The sequence below is a fragment of the Pan paniscus genome, chromosome 1, assembly GCF_029289425.2.
Source record: "Pan paniscus chromosome 1, NHGRI_mPanPan1-v2.0_pri, whole genome shotgun sequence".
Classification (NCBI taxonomy): Eukaryota; Metazoa; Chordata; class Mammalia; order Primates; family Hominidae; genus Pan; species Pan paniscus.
Genome location: NC_073249.2, coordinates 17,706,277 through 17,729,577, shown reverse-complemented (window position 1 = coordinate 17,729,577; position 23,301 = coordinate 17,706,277). Strand labels below are relative to the sequence as shown.

Below are 23,301 nucleotides of genomic sequence, written 5' to 3'. Positions count from 1 at the left end.
TATAAGCCTTCGTTTCCTAAACCATCCCTCTTGGGGGAAACATAGGGTGTAGGTAATAACTTCACTGATAATATAATGTTTGGGTCGGATTCCATATCCAGCAGGGTCACTGGGATCCAGCAACCAGTCTAGAAACTGTCTTTTCTTATCTGGGTTGGCCCAGGTAACTTGCAAGTTCTAATTGTCTACATTTGAGTTTTCTTGGTGTTTTACCCCCCAAGAAGTGCTCAATTTCTTGTTCCTTCTTCCATCTCAGAGACTTACCTTAGTCTGCCCACTGAGATGACCTTGTGACTCCTACCACAATTTCCACTGGGATCTCTTCTTCACCTGGATTGTAATGACTTTATTGACTCTGAAAAAGCCACGTTCTTTTTTTTTTTTTTTTTTTTTGAGACAGAGTCTCATTCTGTCGCCCAGGCTGGGTGCAGTGGTATGATCTTGGCCCACTGCAACCTCCGTCTCCCAGTTCAAGCAATTCTCCTGCCTCAGCCTCCTGAGTAACTGGGACTATAGGCGTGTGCCACCACACCTGGCTAATTTTTTGTATTTTTAGTAGAGACGGGGTTTCACCATGTTAGCCAGGATGGTCTCGATCTCCTGACCTCGTGATCAGCCCTCCTCGACCTCCCAAAGTGCTGGGATTACAGGCATGAGCCACTGTGCCCGGCCAAAAGCCATATTCTTAAAATTCCTTATAATTTATCTGGGGCTTTACAGAAAGGTACTTAAGTGGGTTGGCAAAATCATACCTCAAAATATCCCTCCCCTCAGTAATCAGTCTGTGCCCCAGGTATGTAAATTCTTTTCTCCTCAGAGTAAGTTTCCTAATCTCCATATGCCACACACATTGGCTCCTTCTTTTTTGAAGAGTCTTATATTTCATGCAAATTGGATATGACAAACCAGGTAAGTATAATATATAGATTAGGTCTCTTTTTGGATACTTGCTTAACAAGTTATTAATAGTTAAATACAACATCCCTAGAAATGGATAATATTTTTGTTATCTGTTTTTTATTTCTGAAGAAACAGAATAATAAATGACTTCCCTAATATGACCAAATGACTAAAGTTTTATTGTTGTTGTTATGTTTTGTTTTTACTACTAGAAAAAAAAAAAGCACAGGGCTTTATTATCCCCGTAACAAAGGGTAGGTCTTCATAGGACGAGGGAGTGAGTTCTGTCAATGGGGAGGTGGCCCCCACTTGTTGGTGATGACTGAGTCCCTGCACAGGAAGAGCTTGGAGATGAAGCGGTCTTTGTTGGCTGGCTTGGACTTCTTCTTGCCCTTGCCACCCTTGCCCGCCTTGGGGACCTCAGTACACATCTCCTTCACATTCTCCAGCACCATGTTGCAGTGTCTACCCAAGGCCTTCGCAGCCCAGGAGCTTGTTGTTGTCAGTAGTTGGTGAGCACTTCAGTGTTGTTCTTGACTGACTGCGGAGCACAGAGTGGACCCTCCTCCCTGTGCTTCTGCATCTCCTCTGGGGACATGTCACTCTGGGGTTTGTTGAGGAGGTTCAGGGTGGTTACTATGTTCTTGGTTCACTCCCATCTCCTCTGCGTTGCTTCTGTTTTTCCAAATGACTACAGTTTATCAGTTATAAGCTTGACTACATAACACTGCTACTGCCTCTCCCCCCAATAACTCTGAGCACAGTCCCTGGCAACATAGTGTGCTGATAAATGCTTAATAACTGGCTGTCTGTGATGGTGGGAGGCAGTGTTTGCAGCGTTTGCCAGTTTCCATGGTGTAAATTCTCCTAACATTCTTTCAAGCTACCAATGTGATGTCACTGAACTTGGAATTGGGAAGAGATGTGCGCAATCACCTCTTGCAGGCTGGTATGAGCCAGCTCCGGTATACCTCTGCCTGGCACCTAGTGTGAGTTTAGAATTTAATTATTCCTCTGTGAGCATTTGCCATGACAAATAACCACAGTCAAAAAACTTTGTTATAGCATATCTTATTTGGGGAGTCTTGGTTTTGATGCTAAAGCCAGTTTTAGGAGGCACGTACCTACACATTGCTAGTTGCCAGTTAATTATCTTGCAGAGCTAAAAGTTATTCATTTAGGCACAGACACTAAAACTTCATCCAGTTTTTCAAAATATGGACTTACTTTGTCAAGTAAGATGGTAGGTGGGAGAATACAAGATTGATTGCCTTTTAGATTCAAGCAGAAGTGAGGGTGAATATTAATATCAGGTGGCCACAGGGAAGGCCTGTATGATAGAAAACTCTCTGGATTAGTTTAGAGGCTTGGGTTCTAGTCTCAATCCTGCCACAAGCTAATTGTGAGACCATATCCACTAAAGCCTGCTGGGTGTGAATTTCTTCATCTGAAAAAATGAGAGAGTTGGGCCAGATTATCTGTATGCTCCCTTACAGCTCCATCATTCGAATTGTACAAATTAATATAGAAGATAACAATGAGAAGAGTTTTAAAATTATAAAACTTATATACAAATTATGGTAACATGTATACCCCAAATAAGCAGGGTCTTGAAGAGATATTTGTACACTCATGTTCATAGCAGCTTTATTCATAACACAGATAAGGTGGAAGAAACACAAGTGTCCGTCAATGGATGAATGGGTAAACAAAATGTGGTATATACATACCAGAGAATATTATTCAGCCTTACAAAGGAAGGAAATCTTGTCACATGCTACTACATGAATGCTAAGTGAAATACGACAGCCACAAAAGGATAAATGCTGCATAATTCCACTTATATGAGATAGAGGCCGGGCATGGTAGCTCACGCCTGTAATCCCAGCACTTTGGGAGGCCAAGGTGGGTGGATTGCTTGAGCCCAGGAGTTCAAGACTGGCCCGGGCAACATGGCAAAACTTCATCTCTACAAAATTGTACATATATATATATATATGAGTAGTCAAATTCCTACAGACAGAAAGTAGAATGGTGATTGCCAGGGACTGGGGAGAGGGGAAAATATGGAATTGTTTAAAGAGTATACAAAAGTTCCAGAGATGGATTACACAACAATGTGAATATACTTAACACCCCTGAACTGTATGTACACTTAAAAATCGTTAAAACAGGCTGGGCGCGGTGGCTCATGCCTATAATCCCAGCACTTTGGGAGGCGAAGGCAGGCGGATCACCTGAAGTCAGGAGTTTTGAGACCAGCCTGGCCAACATGGTGAAACCCTGTCTTTACTAAAAATACAAAAATTACCTGGGCATGGTGGCGGGCGCCTGTAATCCCAGCTACTCGGGAGGCCGAGGCAGGAGAATTGCTTGAAGCCAGGAGGCTGGTGACAGCGAGACTCCGTCTCAAAAAAACAAAAAGTTAAAATGGTATATTTTGTATTACGTGTGTCTTCTCACAATAAATAATTATAATAACAAAAGAAACATGAGGGAATTTTGCGAATGTTTGTTAGTGTTCTTGGAGCTTTGCCAAATGTGGTTCCCCAAATAGCCCTCAGTAGGTGATAGTAGGGTTTTATAGTAAAATCACGAGTGTAAATTAACATCTTGGGGATTTCCAATGAGGTTCTTCGGAGAAACCTGTTTATATTAGATGACAAAACATGGTATTCTGCATTTTTGAAATTGTAGATTTGCTGAGATTCAGGCTAATTAAAATTATAAATATAAATTCCCTCTGATTAGCCTGTATTTAAAAAATTGATTCAAAGACAAACCAAAGTAAATGATATAAATCCACTTGCAAATGACAAAGCACACATTTGCTTTGATTGGTCTTTTTCTGAATGTTCAAATGCAGGCATTTAACCCTGCCCATAGCTCACAAATTCCTGAGGGCAGCCCGGGCATATCACTGTGTTAGGCAGCCTGGCTCCTCAGAGGAGACACTTTCTATCTGACTTTTTCCACCTGTATATTCCCAAGTCTCCTCTCCTCTAACAAGATGCTGGATTTTTTTCTTTTCTTTTCTTTTTTTTTTTTTTTTTGAGGCAGCGTCTTGCTCTTTTGCTCTGTCATTCAGGCTGGAGTGCAATGGCACATCTCGGCTCACTGCAACCTCCACCTCCCGAGTTCAAGTGATTCTTCTGCCTCAGCCTCCCATAGGCGCACACCGCCATGACTGGCTAATTTTTGAATTTTTTTTTTTTTTGGTGGAGACAGACTTTCACCCTGTTAGGCAGGCTGGCCGCAAACTCCTGGGCTCAAGCGATCTGCCCGCCTAGGCCTCCCAAAGTCCTGGGATTGCGGGAGTGAGCCAATGCGACAGGACCAGATGCTGGATTTTTAAGTAGCGTTAACATTGTCCTGAATTTTGCTCTTCACTATCTTGCAAAGTAAGGCAAGTAGGAAGGGGGCGTGGGTGACAATCCTCAACAGTTTGCTATTGGCTTTCTTTTCATGCCAGAAAAGCAGTGGATATACCAACATTTCAGATATTGACGTAAGGCCAAGGCCTTTCTTTTGAATATAGACTGACTGGTTAGAGTCCTATGTCATCTTTCTTGTACAAAACTGCATTCATAATTCATTTTTTATTTCCAGTTTAAGTTCTTTAAACTACAACAAGAAATAAAAGACACTGTGAAGCAAAGCATTTTGCATGCAGAATTTATTCATATTTTCATTTTTTCCTAACCTCTTATTGTTGTCCTACTGTCATATTCAAACTTAATTTTACAGATTTTTTTTTAGCAATTTGCCATTCTTGAGTATATGTAACACTTTCAAATTTGTTTTCAAAGAAACAGGTCTTAATTTTAAATTTATATCAATTAGTTTTTCTAATCTTCACTTAAATGTTATAATTATAGAAATAAATCAACTGGCATGACAGATTTGGGAACAAATTCAACTCAATGATCCTTGGTATATTTACAACATTCACAAAATTTACAAGTATATTTCTGATCTGGGCGTTGTAGAAATCTGTGTCTATAATAGAAAATTGCCTTCTCACCCAGCAGCAAGCAGCCAGCCTGCCTGCCTCTTCTATTCTTTACTAACCCTTATTGCCTAAATGATCTCTTCCTAGTTCCATGGCTTTAAATGACATCTATATAATGCCACCTCCCACAGTTGTGTCTTTAGCTGGGATCTCTCCCGAGAACTTCAGTCTCCCATATTCAATGTGCAACTCTACATTTCCATTTAGAAACCTGGCAGGCACTTCAAATTTAGCACGTTCAAATAAAATTCATTCTACCTCCCTCAAACTTGTCCCTCTCCTTTCTTTCCCGTATTGTAAAATGCAACTCTATTTTTCTAGTTGTTTAGGTTAATAACCTATTACTCATTGCACTTGATCTAGAAGTATATTCTCCCAACTTTACTTCTGAATTATACTCAAATCTAACACTTGGGCTGGGTGTGGTCTTGCATCTGTAATCCTAGCACTTTGGGAGGCCAAGGTGGGAGGATCACTTAGGATCACTTAAAAGAAGACGTGATTTTGTTCTTTTTTTCTGGCTGCATAGTATTCCACAGTGTATATGTACCACATTTTCTTTATCCAATCCACTGTTAATGGGCACCTGGGTTGATTCCATGCCTTTGCTATTGGTTATACCATTTTATATATATACCAGGAGTTTGAGACCAGCCTGGGTAACATGGTGAGATCCCATCTCTAAAAGAAGAAAAAAATAGCTGGGTGTGGTGGTGCACCCCTGTAACTCCAGCCACTTGGGAGGCTAAGGCAGGAAGATAACTTGAGCCCAGGAGGCTGAGGCTGCAGTGAGCCATGATTGTGCCACTGCACTACAGCCTGAACTCTTTACATTAAGCAAAACTGAAATTCTGTACTCATTCACCTCCATTCCCTTCTCCCTCTAGCTCCCATCCTACTGGAGTTACCTTATATAAAGGGAAACATACAATATTTGCCCTTTTATGACTGGCCTGCTTCAGGTAGCATGACGTCCTCAAGGTTTATCCATGTTGTAGCATGTGTAAGAATTAATTTTTTTTTTAAATTTTAAATTTTTTTAGATGCAGTCTCACTCTGTCACCAGGCTGGAGTGCAGTGGCTCGATCTCAGCTCACTGCAATCTCTGCCTCCCGGGTTCAAGCGATTCTCCGGCCTCAGCCTCCCAAATAACTGGGACTACAGGCACCCGACGCAACACCTGGTTAATTTTTTTGTATTTTTGGTAGAGACGGGGTTTCACCGTATTAGCCAGGATGGTCTCAATCTCCTAACCTCGTGATCTGCCCACCTCGGTCTCTCAAAGGGATTATAGGTGTGAGCCACAGTGCCTGGTCCTTCCTTTTTAAGACTGAATAATATTCTATTGTATGTATATACCACATTTTGTTCACACATTCATTTGTTGAATATGTGGGTTGCTTCCACCTTGGCTATTGTGAATAATGCTGCTATAAACATGATGTACAAATATCTGTTTGGGACTCTGCTTTCAGTCCCTTTGGGTATATACTCAGAAGTAAAATTGTTAAATCATATACTACATTTTTAATTTTTTGTGGAACTGCCATAGTGTTTGCTACAGTGGCTACACCGTTTTACTTTTAATTTTTAATTTTTATTTTTCCAACTTTTAGACTCAGGAAATACATGTGCATGTTTGTTACAAAGGTATATTGAGTGCTGCTGAGGTTTCGGATACAATAGAACCTATCACCCAGTAGGCATAGTACCCAGTAAGTAGTTTTTCAGTCCTTATCCTCCTCCCTCTAGTAGTCTCCAGTATCTATTGTTCCCATCTGTATGTCTGTGTTTACCCAATGTTTAGCTTCTATTTATAAGTGAGAACACGTGATATTTGGTTTTCTGTTTCTGTGTTAGTTTGCTTAGGATAATGGCCTCCAGTTGCATCTATGTTGCTGCAGAAGACATTATTTTGGTTTTTTTTCTGGCTACATAGTATTCCACAGTGTATGTGTACATTTTCTTTATCCAACCCATGTTAATGGGCACCTGGGTTGATTCCATGCCTTTGCTATTGGTTATACCATTTACATTCCCATCAACAGTACACAAGGGTTCCATTTTTTCCATAACCTTGCTTACCCTTGTTATTTTCTGGGGTTTTTTTTTTTTTTTGGCTGGGGGGGTTGGTGGTAGATAGTAGTCATCCTAATGGGTGTGAAGTGGTATCTCATTGTGGTTTTGATTTGCATTTCCCTAATGATTAGTGATAATATCTTTTCATGTGCTTACTGTCATTTATATATCTTCTTTAAAGAAATGTTGGTTCAAGTCCTTTGCCCATTTTTTAATCAAGTTGTTTGTGTTTTTGTTGTTGAGATGTAGTTCTTTACATAGCCTGGATATTAATCCTTATCAGATATATGATTTACAAATATTTTCTCCCATTCTGTAAGTTTCCTCTTCACTCTGTTGATTGTGTCCTTTGATGCACAGAAGTTTCAAATTTTGATGTAGAAAAGTCATATATTCTTTTAATTGCTTAATACTATCTCATAGATCAGTGTGGTCTATGGATTGCAAATCAAACAACCAAAAAAGAATATTGGGTTCTTCTCTACCTTTTCTTCAGAACTAATTTGACAATAACATTGGACATATCACAAATGACCATCTATGATTCTTTTCTCACCAATAAAATATATGATGTCTTCATAGAAGATAAATTATAAAATATTTTCTGTGTATTTTAAAAGAAAAAAACCCTTCAGAGTAAAGTTTACCTTATCTTTACTATGTTTTCCAAGCAGGTATGATTTCACAGCTATTTAAGTAGTTAACAGAAATCTAATATTCTGAATCTATCTCTAAAACTTTCTGAAGGTGGTGGTGAGTACTGTCAATCCCTTGCTGTCACATGATATAATAAGATAGATTCACTTTGTTGCCAAAATAGATGCATCAACATTGTTTTGATGGGGAAAGCTATTAACAACATCCATTCTCTAATATCAGATCATTTCCCCACCTACAATTCCATCAGAATCTATTGGCTTGCTGATGGCTAACACTCAGATTTTTCCATTAGAAGTAATCCTACAGGGGCTGTGTGCGGTGGCTCACACCTGTAATCCCAGAACTTTGGGAGGCCGAGGCGGGTGGATCACTTGAGATCAGGAGTTTGAGACCAGCCTGGCCAACATGGTGAAACCCTGTTACTATTAAAAAACAAAAAATTAGCCAAGCATGGTGGCACGTACCTGCAATCCCAGTTAGTCAGAGGCTGAGACTGGAGAATTGCTTGAAACTGGGAGGTGGAGGTTGCAGTGAGGCGAGATTGTGCCATTGCACTCCAGCCTGGGTGACAGAGCAAGGCTCCATCTAAAAAAAAAAAAAAAAAAAGTAATACTACACAGGATTAAATTTAGGACAAATTTTATTACTTTATTTTTATATATTTTCACTATCCTGCCCAGGCTCATCTCAAACTCCTGGGTTCAAGAGATCCCCCACTTAGGCCTCCCAAAGTGTTGAGATTACAAGTTTGAGCCACTGAGCCTGGCCAACAAATTTTATTATACTGTCAAATTTTATCATTCTAGATATTTGCATATTTTCTCTGCTTATAAAATTACTGAGAAGCATCACAGCAGAATTCCAATTCTCTAAATATGGTGTAGCTATCATTATGTTAGACTGATAACATGATGACCAAAGCTGTGAGAACTGCCATCTTTGTTACAGGGTCAGAGAAGTTTCCAGAACATGCATTAAGTAAATAAAGTGTAAATAGATCTTTTCCTTGTGGAAAATTCCACTGGGATGGTGACGTGTACACATTGTGTCACCTCTTTCCAAAACTATGATTTTATTCATTATTAAAGTGATTACTTTAAAACCATTATTTGCATCAGGCAGTCAGACTGACTTACTCCAACAATTGAGTTCTCCAAACCAGAGCAAGCAATACATGGTGTTTTTTTATTTTTTTGAATCATGTTCCAAAATGAATGTCTAAGTTCCATATCTGATGATAGTCAGATGGAGCTAAGTGTGGTTGGGTGGGGAAGAAAAAGGCTAGAAACTGGACTTACCTCCATGCCCTGAATTATACTTTTGCTATAGTTCAACAAAGACTCTGCCTGTTGAAGAAGCAACTGATGGGAGAGAATATGTTTGGAAAGCAGTAAAAGAGTAAAAGATTACAAATTTTTAGAAATCTTGGCTTGACCACTTATTAGTTATGTCAATTTAAGCAAGTTATTAAACCCTTCTAAACCTTATTTTCCTCATGAGTAAAATGATAATTCATTTACTTATTCATTCATTTACTTAACAGAATTGAGGGTGGGGGAGATGTTACTGTGTACAGGAGTGTCTTGAGTGAAGCCACTTTTTCTTTTCTTAGCATTTAGAGCTCCTAATCCCAGGAAACAGAGAAAGGCAGACATGCATGTATACACACAGTTCAAGTCTTCCAGGGAGAGTACAGTTAAGTTAAATACGAAACTTGTTGCTATGCATAATCTTTTTGCCCAAGTGACACTGATACACTTTTTTCCATAACCTTCCACTTTAGATTTTTAATGCTGGAAAGGGGATAGTATATGAATTACGGAATGAACTTTTAAGTCCATCTGACACAGATTCAAGTACCAGTACCAGTGTAATAAAGCAATGTGAGTTGCTATTGCAGATCAACCTCAAATTTTCAGTGGTTTAATACAATCAAAGCACCAGCTTCCGTACTAGGCCCTGGAGCATATTAGTGAGCAGGACACATACATCCCTATTCTCCAGTGAAATAATAATAACACGTATAAGGCTCAGTACAAAAGTAAATATAATGGCAATAATTGTTAGCAGTTATTGAGTGCTCTCCATGTGGCAATTTTAAGCATTTTATGAAAATAGTTTTTCAGCCTCACACTAATCTTTTGAGAAGAGTACTCTAATTACCCTCTTTTAGCAGATGTGGAAACTGAGGCAGACAATGCTTAAGTAACTTGCAGAAGTAATAAGTGGGAGACCTGGGATTTGAAACCAAGTGATTTAGCTCCCAAACCTGTTTGCTTACCTATGCTCAGGGTCAGACCCACAGGCATGTGACCTGTACAGTCACACAGGGCTCTGTGCTTAGAAGGGCTCTGCACTTAGCTTAATGCTTTGCTGCTGCTGCCATCTTAAGCTTTTGAATATTTTTTGAACACAGGGCTCTGCATTTCCATTTTGCACTGGGTTCTGCAAATTATATAGCTGGTCCTGACTATGCTATGCTATCACAGCAAAAGAAAAATCAGGCATTTCAAAAAGTTAGAGCATGGAAGTTGTCAACTTTCAAAACTGTTCAGAAATTATTTTATTTGTTTAGTCAAATATTTTCTAATCCGTAACGTGCCATGAACAACAAAGGGCACAACCATCAAAAGATTACATTTGTGTAGGCCCCAGGCCAAAATGGTATGCTTTACAACTTACCAGAATCTCTCATTTGATCTTCCACAGCAACCTTATATTAAAGGCAGCTTATATATTCTCATTTTACAGATGTGGAATTTGAAGCTTACGTGATTTGCCCAAGGTCACATTGCTGTTTAAAGTAAAATAGAGATTAGATTGCAGAAGGTTTGACTCATGGTTGGGACCTTTCCCACTACTCTTTGTGGCTTCTAATTCTTGAAATGTTATTATTGAGAGCACTCAATAACTGTTAACAATTATTGCCATTATTTTTATTTTTGTACTGATCCTTATGAGATATGTGTTGTTATTATTTCACTGGAGAATAGGGATGTACGTGTCTTGCTTGCTAAAGAGCTAATGCAGCTTTATGAACAAGCAAACTATAGAGAAGTTTGATCTGCCGACAATGTTATAGTAATTCTCATTATGAAGATTTGGGTTTTACGGTACTTTGGCTAAAAGCCTGAGATGATGTCGTTTTTAATGATTCAAGGCATCTACAAAAGTTAAACCTCTTAACCACAGCTGACTGGGTAAAATGCATCGAACAGGCTTACTTTTGTAATAAAACAATCCATGTTATGGCATCTGAAAGGGCAGGTTTTCAGGGACTAGCTCAGGAGGGTGGCTTAAGAAATGTGATTAAATAAGAATTGCCAACCAGTTATTACCTAGGTGGCTGCTGGGAGGGGTTGAGTGACATGGGAGAGACAGCTTGAGGTTCTCAGAGCATCCTCCCTAGTGAGTTCCTGCCCAGGATGTTCGGGGCTGATGCTGTGAAACTGGAGTCTAGGAGTTAGGCTTGAGCCTGTGACCATAGGATCAAATGTGAACAGGAGGATCTTGGACAAAGTCATTTCTTAGGTAAGCTGAAGGACTTAGAGTTCCCACTTCCAGGATATATGGAATGGCACACATGCGTTGTGGAGACACACAGACATTCAGGCTTCCAGGGAGAGTACAATTAAGCAAAATGTGAAACCTGATTCTGTACATTCTTATTGTCCCAGTGAATCAGACACTTTTTTTTTCCATAAATTTTTACTTTGGGCTTTTATTGTTGGAGACAGTATAGGATTGCTGCTGGAAATATGGCTCTTTGAGTTAGTCTGACACAGCTTCAAGGACCAGCACCAGTGTATTTTATTTGTTAATGTTAGCGCTATTGAAAATAAATCTCAGGCTGGCTGTGGTGGGTCACGCCTGTAATCCCAGCACTTTAGGAGGCTGGGGCTGGCAGATTACCTGAGGTCAGGAGTTCAAGACCAGCCTGGCCAACATGGCGAAACCCTGTCTCTACTAAAAATACAAAAATTAGCCAGGCGTGGTGGCGGATGTCTGTAATCCCAGCTACTCGAGAGGCTGAGGCAGGAGGAGAATCGCTTGAACCCGGGAGGCGGAGGTTGCAGTGAGCCAAGATCGTGCCATTGCACTCCAGCCTGGGCAACAGAGTGACACTCCATCTCAAAAGAAAAAAAAAATCTCAAATTTTCAGAGTATAATGTTCTTGGTTAGGTGGCTTTCCACGTGGTCATTCAAGGACTCATACCCCTAGGACACTGCGGCTCCCACCCTCCTCTAGGTCCTTGGTGTTCTCTCCATTCAGCTAGTGGATTACAAGAGAGAGAACACCTGGGAAATCGTGAAGGTATTTTTGTGGGCCAATTCTAGCCGAGGTGTGCATCACTTCTTTGTACGCTATTAGACAGAACTTAGTCACAGGGCTTCCCTGAGATGCAAAGGAGCCTGGCTTATGCAGTTTCTGGAGAGCGAACCCCTTCTCAGCAATAGCTCCACACTACGGAAGCAAGCATGAGTCTACGGTGAACATTGTCATCTCTTCCACGACCACCTTGGCTGCTTAGCAACAATATGGCTTGGGTAAAGTTTCTCATCCCCTCTAAGCCTTAGTTTGGGATCTGCAAAATGGGAATACAAATACAGTCTCAATGCTACATATCTGTTTCTGCAAGGCTAATTAGCCCATATGCAATTGGTAAACAAGGATATGTTATCCATGAACACAGAAGTGGCATTGGTTCATATTTAAGTTTTCTCCTTACAGATTAACATTGTGTGTCACTGTATAATAGCAGCTGAATGCAAAGTCCACCAACACAGATGAGTCAGCCATGCATGCTTACCCCACACGCTTCCTCTGGGCTGAGTCCCACCATATGGTCTGTCTTGCAATTGCTTACTACATTGTTTCCCTGACTTTTGTGCATTTTTACCTGGTCTTCATAACTCAGCAACAGCAAACTTTCCTTATATTCTCTTCTATTAAGCTGATTTAATTTTCAACTTCTTTTAAAATAATTACAGGCTGACAGAAAAGTTTCAATAACAGTACAAAAAGTTCTAATGTACTCTTCACCCAGGTTCCCTAAATGTTAACAGGTTACCACAATTGCTTTATCTTTAACTGTCTATATTGGTTTTTTTCTGAGTTATTTGGATGATTTACATACATAACATCCATTAATCCCTAATCCTTAATTGTGTATTTCCTAAAAACAAGAACATTCTCTTATGTAACTACAGTAAAATGATCAAAATCAGAAAAAATACATTGATAATTATACATATTTTAATACAATATTATTATTTAATCTGTAGCCCTTATTCAAATTTAACAGATTGTCCCAATAATGTCCTTTACAGCAAAGGAAAAAATGTATTTCCTGGTCCAGGATTACATGTTGCATTTAGCTGTTAGGTCTTTTTTTTTTTTTTTTTTTTTTTTTAATTAATAGAGTAGAAAGAACAGAGAGTTCCCAAATACCTCTCTCCTGTCTCCCCTCCATAGTTTGTCCTATTATTAACATCTGGCATTGGTGTGGCACATTTGTTACAATTGATGAGCCAATATTGACACATTGCTGTTAATTAAAGTCCAGAGTTTACTTACAATACACTCTTTGCGTTGTATATTCAGTGGGTTTTGACAAAGGTATAAGGACAAGTATCCACTATTACAGAACAATTTCACTCCCTGAAAATACCCCGTACTCCACTTATACATCTTTCTCTCCCATAGAGCCTTTTTAGACTGGCCTATGCAATGTGCATTTAGGTTTCGTCCATGTCTTTTTGTGGCATGAGAGCTCTTTTTGCTTTTCTTGGTTGTGTATTTTTTGTCTCCTCTAATCTGAATAAGCTCCTTAGCCTTCCTTTGTCTTTTATGACCCTGCCATTTTTGAAGAGTATAAGCCAGCCATTTTATAAAATGTCCCTAGCTTCACTTTTTTGTATCAACTTAAAATGTCTTTATTTTTAGAAAGTTAAGGTGTCCTTTAAATTGTGATATTTTCATTATAATTGTTATTTAAGTACATTTGTTAGTGCTCTAATTTATAAAGTTGCATTGGTCTTTAGCAACCTGACTTAATCCTGTTTTTCACATAAGTCTATTATTTTTTGTGTGCAGTTTTGCAGAAGGCAAATTTTTCTTTAAAAAGTATCAAAGAGAAAGTAGGGAACTGGAACTTCAAGATAGGCAACAAGTAATAATATTTGTATTATCAAAGTCCCTGAAAAAGCAAATAAAATAATGAAACAAAACTAATATTTAAAATTATAATCCAAAAAACTTTCCAAAAATAAAAAGCTGAATCTATGAATTGAAAGAGCTCACTTAGGTACATGAGAAAATTCATCCAGAATGATCAACTCTGAGACACATCCTAGTAAAATTCATAGACCCAAAGATGAAGTCCTTAAACTCTCCAGGTAACAAGATCAAATATGCAAAGAGGAAAATTAGACTAGCATCAGACTTCATAAAACAACACAAAGTCAAACAACTGAGGAACAAGTTTTTAAGGCACTCACTCAAATAAATTGTGAATTAAGAACTTTATTTTCAGCTAAATTGCCCCTCAATGTGACGACTATAGAGAAACAGTCTCAATATACAAAAATGTAGAGAATTCTGTATCAATAAATCCTTTTGAGGAATTTATTAGAGAATGAACTTTCATCCAACCAGTAATGGCAGGAGAAACTTGAGTAAAAGAACTGATGGTAAGCATTTAATAATCTATAACTATATATAAAACTAAAACAAAGGTGGAGATGAGGATGGAACACTAGCATACAAATGTTATATATTATGATAAAGTAGAAATAATATATCTTAAAAATAGGCAGTATAAGAAGAGGGAGAAAGAAAAGTAGAAAAAGCTCATTGTTTGAGGAGTAATAGGGGGATGTTAAGAGATACTGGAAAAAAACCAAGCCTGATAAACAAGAAAACAAAAAGTTAATTAACAAACAGGGGACCAAGAGCACTGAAAAAGATATAAATACAAAGGTAACCACTAAGATAAAAATATAAACTTTTCTAGAAAACCATAAATAAAATAGTAAAGAATACAAATCTCATAAACACAGGAAATATAACAAAATATAATAAAATGTTATGATTAATACCAAACATGCCACTCATAGCAATAAATGTGAATAGGTTTAATTCACCTATTAAGACCAAAAGACTCTCAATTCGTCTGACAAAACTAAAGCGCAGCTATATAGTAGATAGCAGGCACACCTAAAACAAAAAGATTCAGAAAGGGTAGGTGAGAATAAAAGGATGAAAAAACCATATACCAGGCAAATGGAAATAAAGAGGGAGCAGGGGTAGCAATATCTATATTAGATAATGTAGACCTGGAAATGTAAAAAAAAAAAAAAAGCAACTTCTTATTAAATAACTCTTGGCTGAAATGAGAAATACAAGCTGAAATACATTTATTTACTTATTTTTTTTTGAGATGGAGTCTCGCTCTGTCGCCCAGGCTGGAGTACAGTGGTGCGATCTCAGCTCACTGCTGGCTCTGCCTCCCCAGTTCATGCCATTCTCCTGCCTCAGTCTCCCCAGCAGCTGGGACTACAAGCGCCCGCCACCACGCCCAGCTAATTTTTTTGTATTTTTAGTAGAGACGGGGTTTCACCGTGTTAGCCAGGCTGGTCTCGATCTCCTGACTTCGTGATCGGCCCACCTCGGCCTCCCAAAGTGCTGGGATTACAGGCATGAGCCACCGTGCCTGGCTGAAATACATTATTTTAAACAAATAATAGATAATAAAAACACTACGTATTAGAATCTATGGGATGTATTTAAAACAGTACTTAGAGAAAAATTAATTACACTACCTTTTCTCTAAAAGTGAAAGGACAAAAATAATGAATTAAATTTATAGTTCAAACAATTAGAACAGTTTAAAGCAAAAGAAAACACATGAAAGAAAACAGTAAAGATAAAAGCAGAGATTAGTGAAATAAAGAATAGAAAAACAGTGGCTCTAACAAATTGAAATCTTGGTTTTTTGGGGGACGAAATAAAATAGGCAAACTACTAACTAAATTGATGAAGAACAAAGAAAGTATAATATGTAGAGTAAGAAGTGAAAAGGGCGAAATAACCTTTCAAACAAAAGAAATTTTAAAAGTCAGAAGAGACTACTTTGCTGACCTCTAGACAAATAAATTGGAAAATCTGGATGAAGTGCATAATTTCTTACAGAAATACATTTTACCAAAATTAGCTCTGTTAGGTTTACAAAATTTAACCAATTTCCATAGAAGAAATGAAGACAGTTATTAAGAAATCACCCTGCAAAAAAAACCGCCAGGCCCAGATGTTTTCACGAGTGAATTCTACCAAGTTTTGAAAGACCAGGTCCTAACAGCTTATAAATTATTTCAGAGCATGGAAAATGAAAGAAAATTTCCAAACTGTTTTTATGAAATAGGAATAATGTTAGTACCTAAACCAGACAAAGACAGTACAAAGAAAAAAAAACCCTACAGATCTATGTCACTTTTGAATATCAATGAAAAAATGTTAAGTAAATTATTAGCAAATAGAATCTAAAACCACACTAAGAAAATAGTACACCATTGCTAAGTGGGATTTATTTGGGGACTGCAAACTTGGTTCGATATTAGAAACTCCATTAATACTATTGTATTAGGGTTTTCTAGAGAAGCAGAACCAATAAAATACATATATCTATGCAGTCATGTGCTGTATAATGATGTTTCCGTTAACAATGGATTACATACAACATTGGCCTCCTAAGATTATAAATGATATTTTTACCATACATTTTCTATGTTTAGGTATGTTTAGATACACAAATACCCTTGTGTTACAGTTGCCTACAGTATTCAGTATAATAACATGTTGTACAGGTTTGTAGCCTAGGAGTAACAGGTTATGCCATATAGCCTAGGTGCGTAGAAGGCTATACGATCTAGGTTGGCGTACGTATGCTATATGGTGTTTGCACAATGACAAAATTGCCTAACAATGCATTTCTCAGAACATATTCCCAGCATTAAGTGATGCATGACAGTATATATAAAGAGATTTTTTCTTTTTTTTCTTTTTTTTTTTTTATTGATCATTCTTGGGTGTTTCTCGCAGAGGGGGATCTGGCAGGGTCACAGGACAATAGTGGAGGGAAGGTCAGCAGATAAACAAGTGAACAAAGGTCTCTGGTTTTCCTAGGCAGAGGACCCTGCGGCCTTCCGCAGTGTTTGTGTCCCTGGGTACTTGAGATTAGGGAGTGGTGATGACTCTTAACGAGCATGCTGCCTTCAAGCATCTGTTTAACAAAGCACATCTTGCACCACCCTTAATCCATTCAACCCTGAGTGGACACAGCACGTTTCAGAGAGCACAGGGTTGGGGGCAAGGTCACAGATCAACATGATCCCAAGGCAGAAGAATTTTTCTTAGTACAGAACAAAATGAAAAGTCTCCCATGTCTACCTCTTTCTACACAGACACGGCAACCATCCGATTTCTCAATCTTTTCGCCACCTTTCCCCCTTCTTTCTATTCCACAAAACCGCCATTGTCATCATGGCCCGTTCTCTCAATGAGCTGTTGGGTACACCTCCCAGACGGGTTGGTGGCCGGGCAGAGGGGCTCCTCACTTCCCAGTAGGGGTGGCTGGGCAGAGGCGCCCCTCACCTCCCGGACAAGGCGGCTGGCCGGGCAGGGGGCTGACCCCCCCAACCTCCCTCCCGGATGGGGCGGCTGGCTGGGCGGGGGGCTGACCCCCCCCACCTCCCTCCCGGACGTGGCGGCTGGCCGGGTGGGGGGCTGACCCCCCAACCTCCCTCCCGGACGGGGCGGCTGGCCGGGCGGGGGGGCTGACCACCCCCACCTCCCTCCCGGCTGGGGCGGCTGGCCGGGCGGGGGGCTGACCCCCCCACCTCCCTCCCGGCCGGGGCGGCTGGCCGGGCAGAGGGGCTCCTCACTTCCCAGTAGGGGCGGCCGGGCAGAGGCGCCCCTCACCTCCCGGACGGGGTGGCTGGCCGGGTGGGGGGCTGAGCCCCCCACCTCCCTCCCGGACGGGGCGGCTGGCCGGGCGGGGGGCTGACCCCCCCCACCTCCCTCCCGGACGGGGCGGCTGGCCGGGCAGAGGGGCTCCTCACTTCCCAGTAGGGGCGGCCGGGCAGAGGCGCCCCTCACCTCCCGGATGGGGCGGCTGGCCGGGCGGGGGGCTGACCCCCCCACCTCCCTCCCGGCCGGGGCGGCTGGCCGGGCAGAGGGGCTCCTCACTTCCCAGTAGGGGCGGCCGGGCAGAGGCGCCCCTCACCTCCCGGACGGGGTGGCTGGCCGGGTGGGGGGCTGAGCCCCCCACCTCCCTCCCGGACGGGGCGGCTGGCCGGGCGGGGGGCTGATCCCCCCCACCTCCCTCCCGGCTGGGGCGGCTGGCCGGGCAGAGGGGCTCCTCACTTCCCAGTAGGGGCGGCCGGGCAGAGGCGCCCCTCACCTCCCGGATGGGGCGGCTGGCCGGGCGGGGGACTGACCCCCCCACCTCCCTCCCGGACGGGGCGGCTGGCCGGGCAGAGGGGCTCCTCACTTCCTAGTAGGGGCGGCCGGGCAGAGGCGCCCCTCACCTCCTGGATGGGGCGGCTGGCCAGGCGGGGGGCTGAGCCCCCCACCTCCCTCCCGGACGGGGCGGCTGGCCAGGTGGGGGGTTGACCCCCCCACCTCCCTCCTGGACGGGGCAGCTGCCCGGGCGGGGGGCTGACCCCTCACCTCCCTCCCGGACAGGGCGCTGGCCTGGCGGGGGGCTGACCCCCACCTCCCTCCCGGACGGGGTGGTTGCTAGGCAGAGACGATCCTCACTTCCCAGATGGGGTGGCAGCCGGGCGGTGGGGCTCCTCACTTCTCAGACGGGGCGGTTCCCAGGCGGAAGGTCTCCTCACTTCTCAGACGGGGCGGCCGGGCAGAGACGCTCCTCACCTCCCAGACGGGGTCGCGGCCTGGCCGAGGGGCTCCTCACATCCCAGACGGGGCGGTGGGGCAGAGGCGCTCCCCACATCTCAGACGATGGGCGGCCGGGCAGAGATGCTCCTCACTTCCTAGATGGGATGGCGGCCGGGAAGAGGCGCTCCTCACTTCCCAGGTGGGATGGTGGCTGGGCAGAGACGCTCCTCACTTTCCAGACTGGGCAGCCAGGCAGAGGGGCTCCTCACATCCCAGACGATGGGCGGCCAGGCAGAGACGCTCCTCACTTCCCAGACGGGGTGGCGGCCGGGCAGAGGCTGCAATCTCCGCACTTTGGGGGGCCAAGGCAGGCGGCTGGGAGGTGGAGGCCGTAGCAAGCCGAGATCACGCCACTGCGCTCCAGCCTGGGCACCATTGAGCACTGAGTTAACGAGAGTCCGTCTGCAATCCTGGCACCTCGGGAGGCCGAGGCTGGCGGATCACTCGCGGCTAGGAGCTGGAGACCAGTCCGGCCAACACAGTGAAACCCCGTCCCCACCAAAAAAACACGAAAACCAGTCAGGCGTGGCGGCACGCGCCTGCAATCGCAGGCACTCGGCAGGCTGGGGCAGGAGAATCAGGCAGGGAGGCTGCAGCGAGCCGAGATGGCAGCAGTACAGTCCAGCTTTGGCCCGGCATGAGAGGGAGACCGTGGAAAGGAGAGGGAGAGGGAGACCATGGAAAGGAGAGGGAGAGGGAGACGGGAGAGGGAGACGGGAGACGGAGACGGGAGAGGGAGACGGGAGAGGGAGACGGGAGAGGGAGACAGGAGACGGGAGAGGGAGAGGGAGAGGGAGACGGGAGAGGGAGAGGGAGACGGGAGAGGGACGAGATTTTTTCATAGGTTATTGGCTCCCATGATTGTGGAGGCTGAGAAGCCCCATAATTGGCTATCTGCAAGCTGGAACTGAGGAAAGCCAGTGGTATAGTTCCAGGCTAAGCCTGAAGGCTTGAGAACCAAGAGAATCTATGCTGTAAGTTCTAGCCCAAATTTGAAGGCCTGGGACCAATTTTCCAGCTCAAGCAGTCAGGCAGAGAGAGTGAATTCTCCCATTCTAAGCCATTTTGTTTTGCTTAGGCTCTCAACGGATTAGATGACACCCACCCACACTGAAGAGGGCCATCAGCTTTACTTACTTAGCCTACCAATTCAAATGCTAATATCTTATGGAAACACTTTTGCAGACACATCCAGAATTATATTTAACCAAATATCTGGGCACCCAGTGGCCCACTCAAATTGGCATATAAAAGTGTCACAACTATATGTCACATTAGAAAATCCAAGGAAAAACTCATAATTATGTCCATCAATGCTGACAAAGTCTTTGACAAAAGTCAACACCCACTCGTTACTTTAAAAAAGAAACACTCAAAATAGGAATTGAGACATACTTTCTTAACACAATATAGTATGTATAGCCTAGTCTTTTAGTCAGTATCTTATTTAATGAGAAAACACTAGAGATGTTTCCATTAAGATTTTAATTTTAAATTTTTGTGGGTACATAGTAGGCCTATATATTTATTGGAATTACTAGTCTTTACATTAAATTCAGCATGACTCTAAACTGTAATCTAATCTGGCGAGAATGAAATTCAGTGTGTTGTTACTGTATTTCTACTATCAACTCTGACATCTGTGTGACTTGATTTGTTCCTATTAAGATTTCTCGGCCGGGCGCGGTGGCTCACGCCTGTAATCCCAGCACTTCGGGAGGCAGGCGGATTAAAGGTCAAGAGATTGAGACCATCCTGGCCAACATGGTGAAACACCGTCTTTACTAAAAATACAAAAAAAATTAGCTGGGCGTGGTGGCGTGTGCCTGTAGTCCCATCTGAGGCTGAGGCAGGGGAATCGCTTGAACCGGGAGGCGGAGCTTGCAGTGAGCCGACATCGCCCCACTGCACTCCAGCCTGGCGACAGAGCAAGACTCCGTCTCAACAAACAAACAAACAAACAAAGATTTCTAAGAGAATAAACCTTCTGTGTCCCTCCTAGGAATTCTGTATGGCTGTAGGTATGTCCGGGGGTAGTAAAAAGGAGGGAACCGACAGGTCTTTCACACACACTTTCAACCCATCCTCCTATTTTCAGCCCCACACCTGACCTTCACTTTTGCCTGAAGTCTTAACCCTTTCTGTGATTTTGCAGGATGCCATCGACGAACTCTCAGCTTGTTCACTACCTCCTCCGTACACATAAGTAGTGTCTTTCTCTACCATGCTAACAGTTACGCTTACTTCCCTTTGCAGATTCTGAAAATCAGTTGAAATCTTGTATGTTACCATCTTTTTTCCTGATCTTTATTTTTATATGTCTATAAGTTTTTATTCCTTTATTAATATTTTATCATTTTACTATTAAACTTATTTTAATAAAGACTAAGGAAGGAAAGGAGATAAGAAATGTAGTCATTATCAACAGCTGTGGTTATAACCATAATATAAATGTTAAGAAAATAATTCTTTGTTTCATCGAAGGAATTTAAATCATAAGAATACTCTTATTATGTGTGACTATGAGGTTGGAAAAGAACAACCATCTTTGTTTCAAAAATGACCAGAACATTTAGGTGATTTCCTCAAGGCCAAATTTATCTGTAAGATTTTTGTCCAAGAACAAAGAGTTTCTTTCCAGTTCTAATATTTTTGGGGAAAACCCCACAAGTTTTTGTGCAAATGGTAACATTTTTTAATTTTACGTAAGTTAATTGGTATGAGTCACTTCCTTTCATGGAATATGACAATTTCATGGATAGAATACGTAAAGTCCCAGTGGGGTAACTGCTAGTAAGTTGTTCAGTATGGTGTGTTAGGATAAACGTTTTGGAGAAAAAAATATGTGTCCTGACCTTGGTAAGGGAAATAAATTTATCACATATAAGTTACCTCCATTCATTCTCAAGCACTTGATGGTTTCCTATTTTCATAGAAGTCCTATCACTGTGATCCTCCCACTTAGATATAGACTTTATAGTTTTCCCGTCTTTCACCACTCCCTTCTCCCTTTTCTATGAATGGAACGTAAGACATGTCTTTCTGTTCTGTGAAATCACCAAGTTCCCTCCCACCTCTGGGCCCTTATGTCTGCCTGAAAGACTCTGACCTCTGCTGTCTTCATTTGGTTTCCTCCACACCACAGATAAGATTGTTACTTCCCCCAGGGAATTTTTTTCTCAGCTTATTACAAGGACAGTTAAGTGTTCCTATTGTATGCCTTCACAGCTTTCAATATTTTTCCTAATGCAGGCTTCTCATGTCCCGTTGTGACTGGCTACCTATTTACCCAAATCCTCTGATTAAATGTAAGCTCCAGAAGACCCAAATCATGTCAATTTCCTCACCATATTATTCTAATATTTACTTTGTATTTATACATCTTTTAATATAATCTACATATTTCTCTACAATCAAGAGGTTGCTTATTCATGGATAATAATTAAGACCATTTACTCATTAAACTATAGGCAGTCCTCCCTTTGCATAGTTCCAATATGCACAAATTCCAGTTATTAGCTTAAATAACACCAGTTCTTCAATAATCTGGTTTAAATTTCAGTTACTATAGTATTAATATATGAACTATAATTGCTTAAAATGCACACTTTGCTGCTAGGTCTTCAGTCCTCAGATCACTAAGTAAATAAGAGATGCACATCACTGTTTTCAAAGTCTATCAGAGGCTGTTCCTATCAGTTCCTGTGCATCTTCTATTCAGTTCACACTCAGACAACAAAGCATGTAGTCATGTTGTCTCCTTGTCTTATGATAGACCCACGTGATATGTTACAAAATTGGATAATTGAAAGAGGACATAGCTAAAGATAAAAGTGCAAGGAAGTTTTCTGAGAAGATAGACTCTGGGGGGAAAAAAGAAAGAAAAAAAGTGCTACAAAGAAAGAAAAGTGGTAACATTGGAAGTGAAATTCAAATTACACATAAACAGAGTTACAGAAGAAAAAATTAACCATGGGAATGTTGACACTACCACCATTTGAGAGACTTAAGATATGCTGCCATAGCCAGTTAGTGAATGCAAACTTCACTAACTAAATGAAGAAAGTGATTGTGACTGAAAGGATGAAGATATCCCAGAAGACAGGACACCATTTAAAAAAACCTTCACACTAAAGGAACTCTCAAAGGGCAGTGTGGTGGCTCACTCCTGTAAACCCAGTGCTTTGGGAGGCCGAGGAGGGAGGATTATTTGAAGCCAGGAGTTAGAGACCAGCCTGGGCAACATAGCAAGACTCTGTCTCTACAAAACGATTTAAAAATTAGCTGGGGATAGTGGTATGCACCTGTAGTCTCAGCTACCCAGGAGGCTGAGGCAGGAGGATTGCTTGAGCCTAGGAGTTAAAAGGCTGCAGTGAACTAGGATCATGCCACTGGACTCCAGCCTGGACGACACAGCAAAGGCCCTAAGGGACTCTCAGACATAATCCACCATGTTGAAAGTTCAGATGATAAAATATTGAAGCTGATCCAAACTTAGAAAGGAATATGACAATTTGCCAAGGCATAGAAACATGCTCATTTCATATAAAAGTTACACAATGAGAAGGCAAGCACTGTTCCAACCACTCGATTTTTTCTTTTCTTTTTTTTTTTTTGATGGAGTCTCGCTCTGTCACCCAGGCTGGAGTGCAGTGGTACGATCACTGCAACCTCTGTCTCCTGGGTTCAA

The 23,301-nt window shown here is 41.9% G+C and overlaps 1 protein-coding gene across 1 annotated transcript; it reads right to left on the bottom strand.

Moving 5' to 3' along the window:
- Nucleotides 1–1,000: 1,000 nt before the first annotated feature.
- LOC117977488 (small nuclear ribonucleoprotein Sm D2-like) lies at nt 1,001–1,822 on the bottom strand. Its single transcript, XM_034949091.3, is given in 3 exon segments — nt 1,001–1,383; nt 1,385–1,408; nt 1,410–1,822. Coding segments are annotated over 3 exon segments (309 nt in total). The 5' UTR covers nt 1,499–1,822; the 3' UTR covers nt 1,001–1,187.
- Between the last annotated feature and the right edge of the window lie 21,479 nt (nt 1,823–23,301).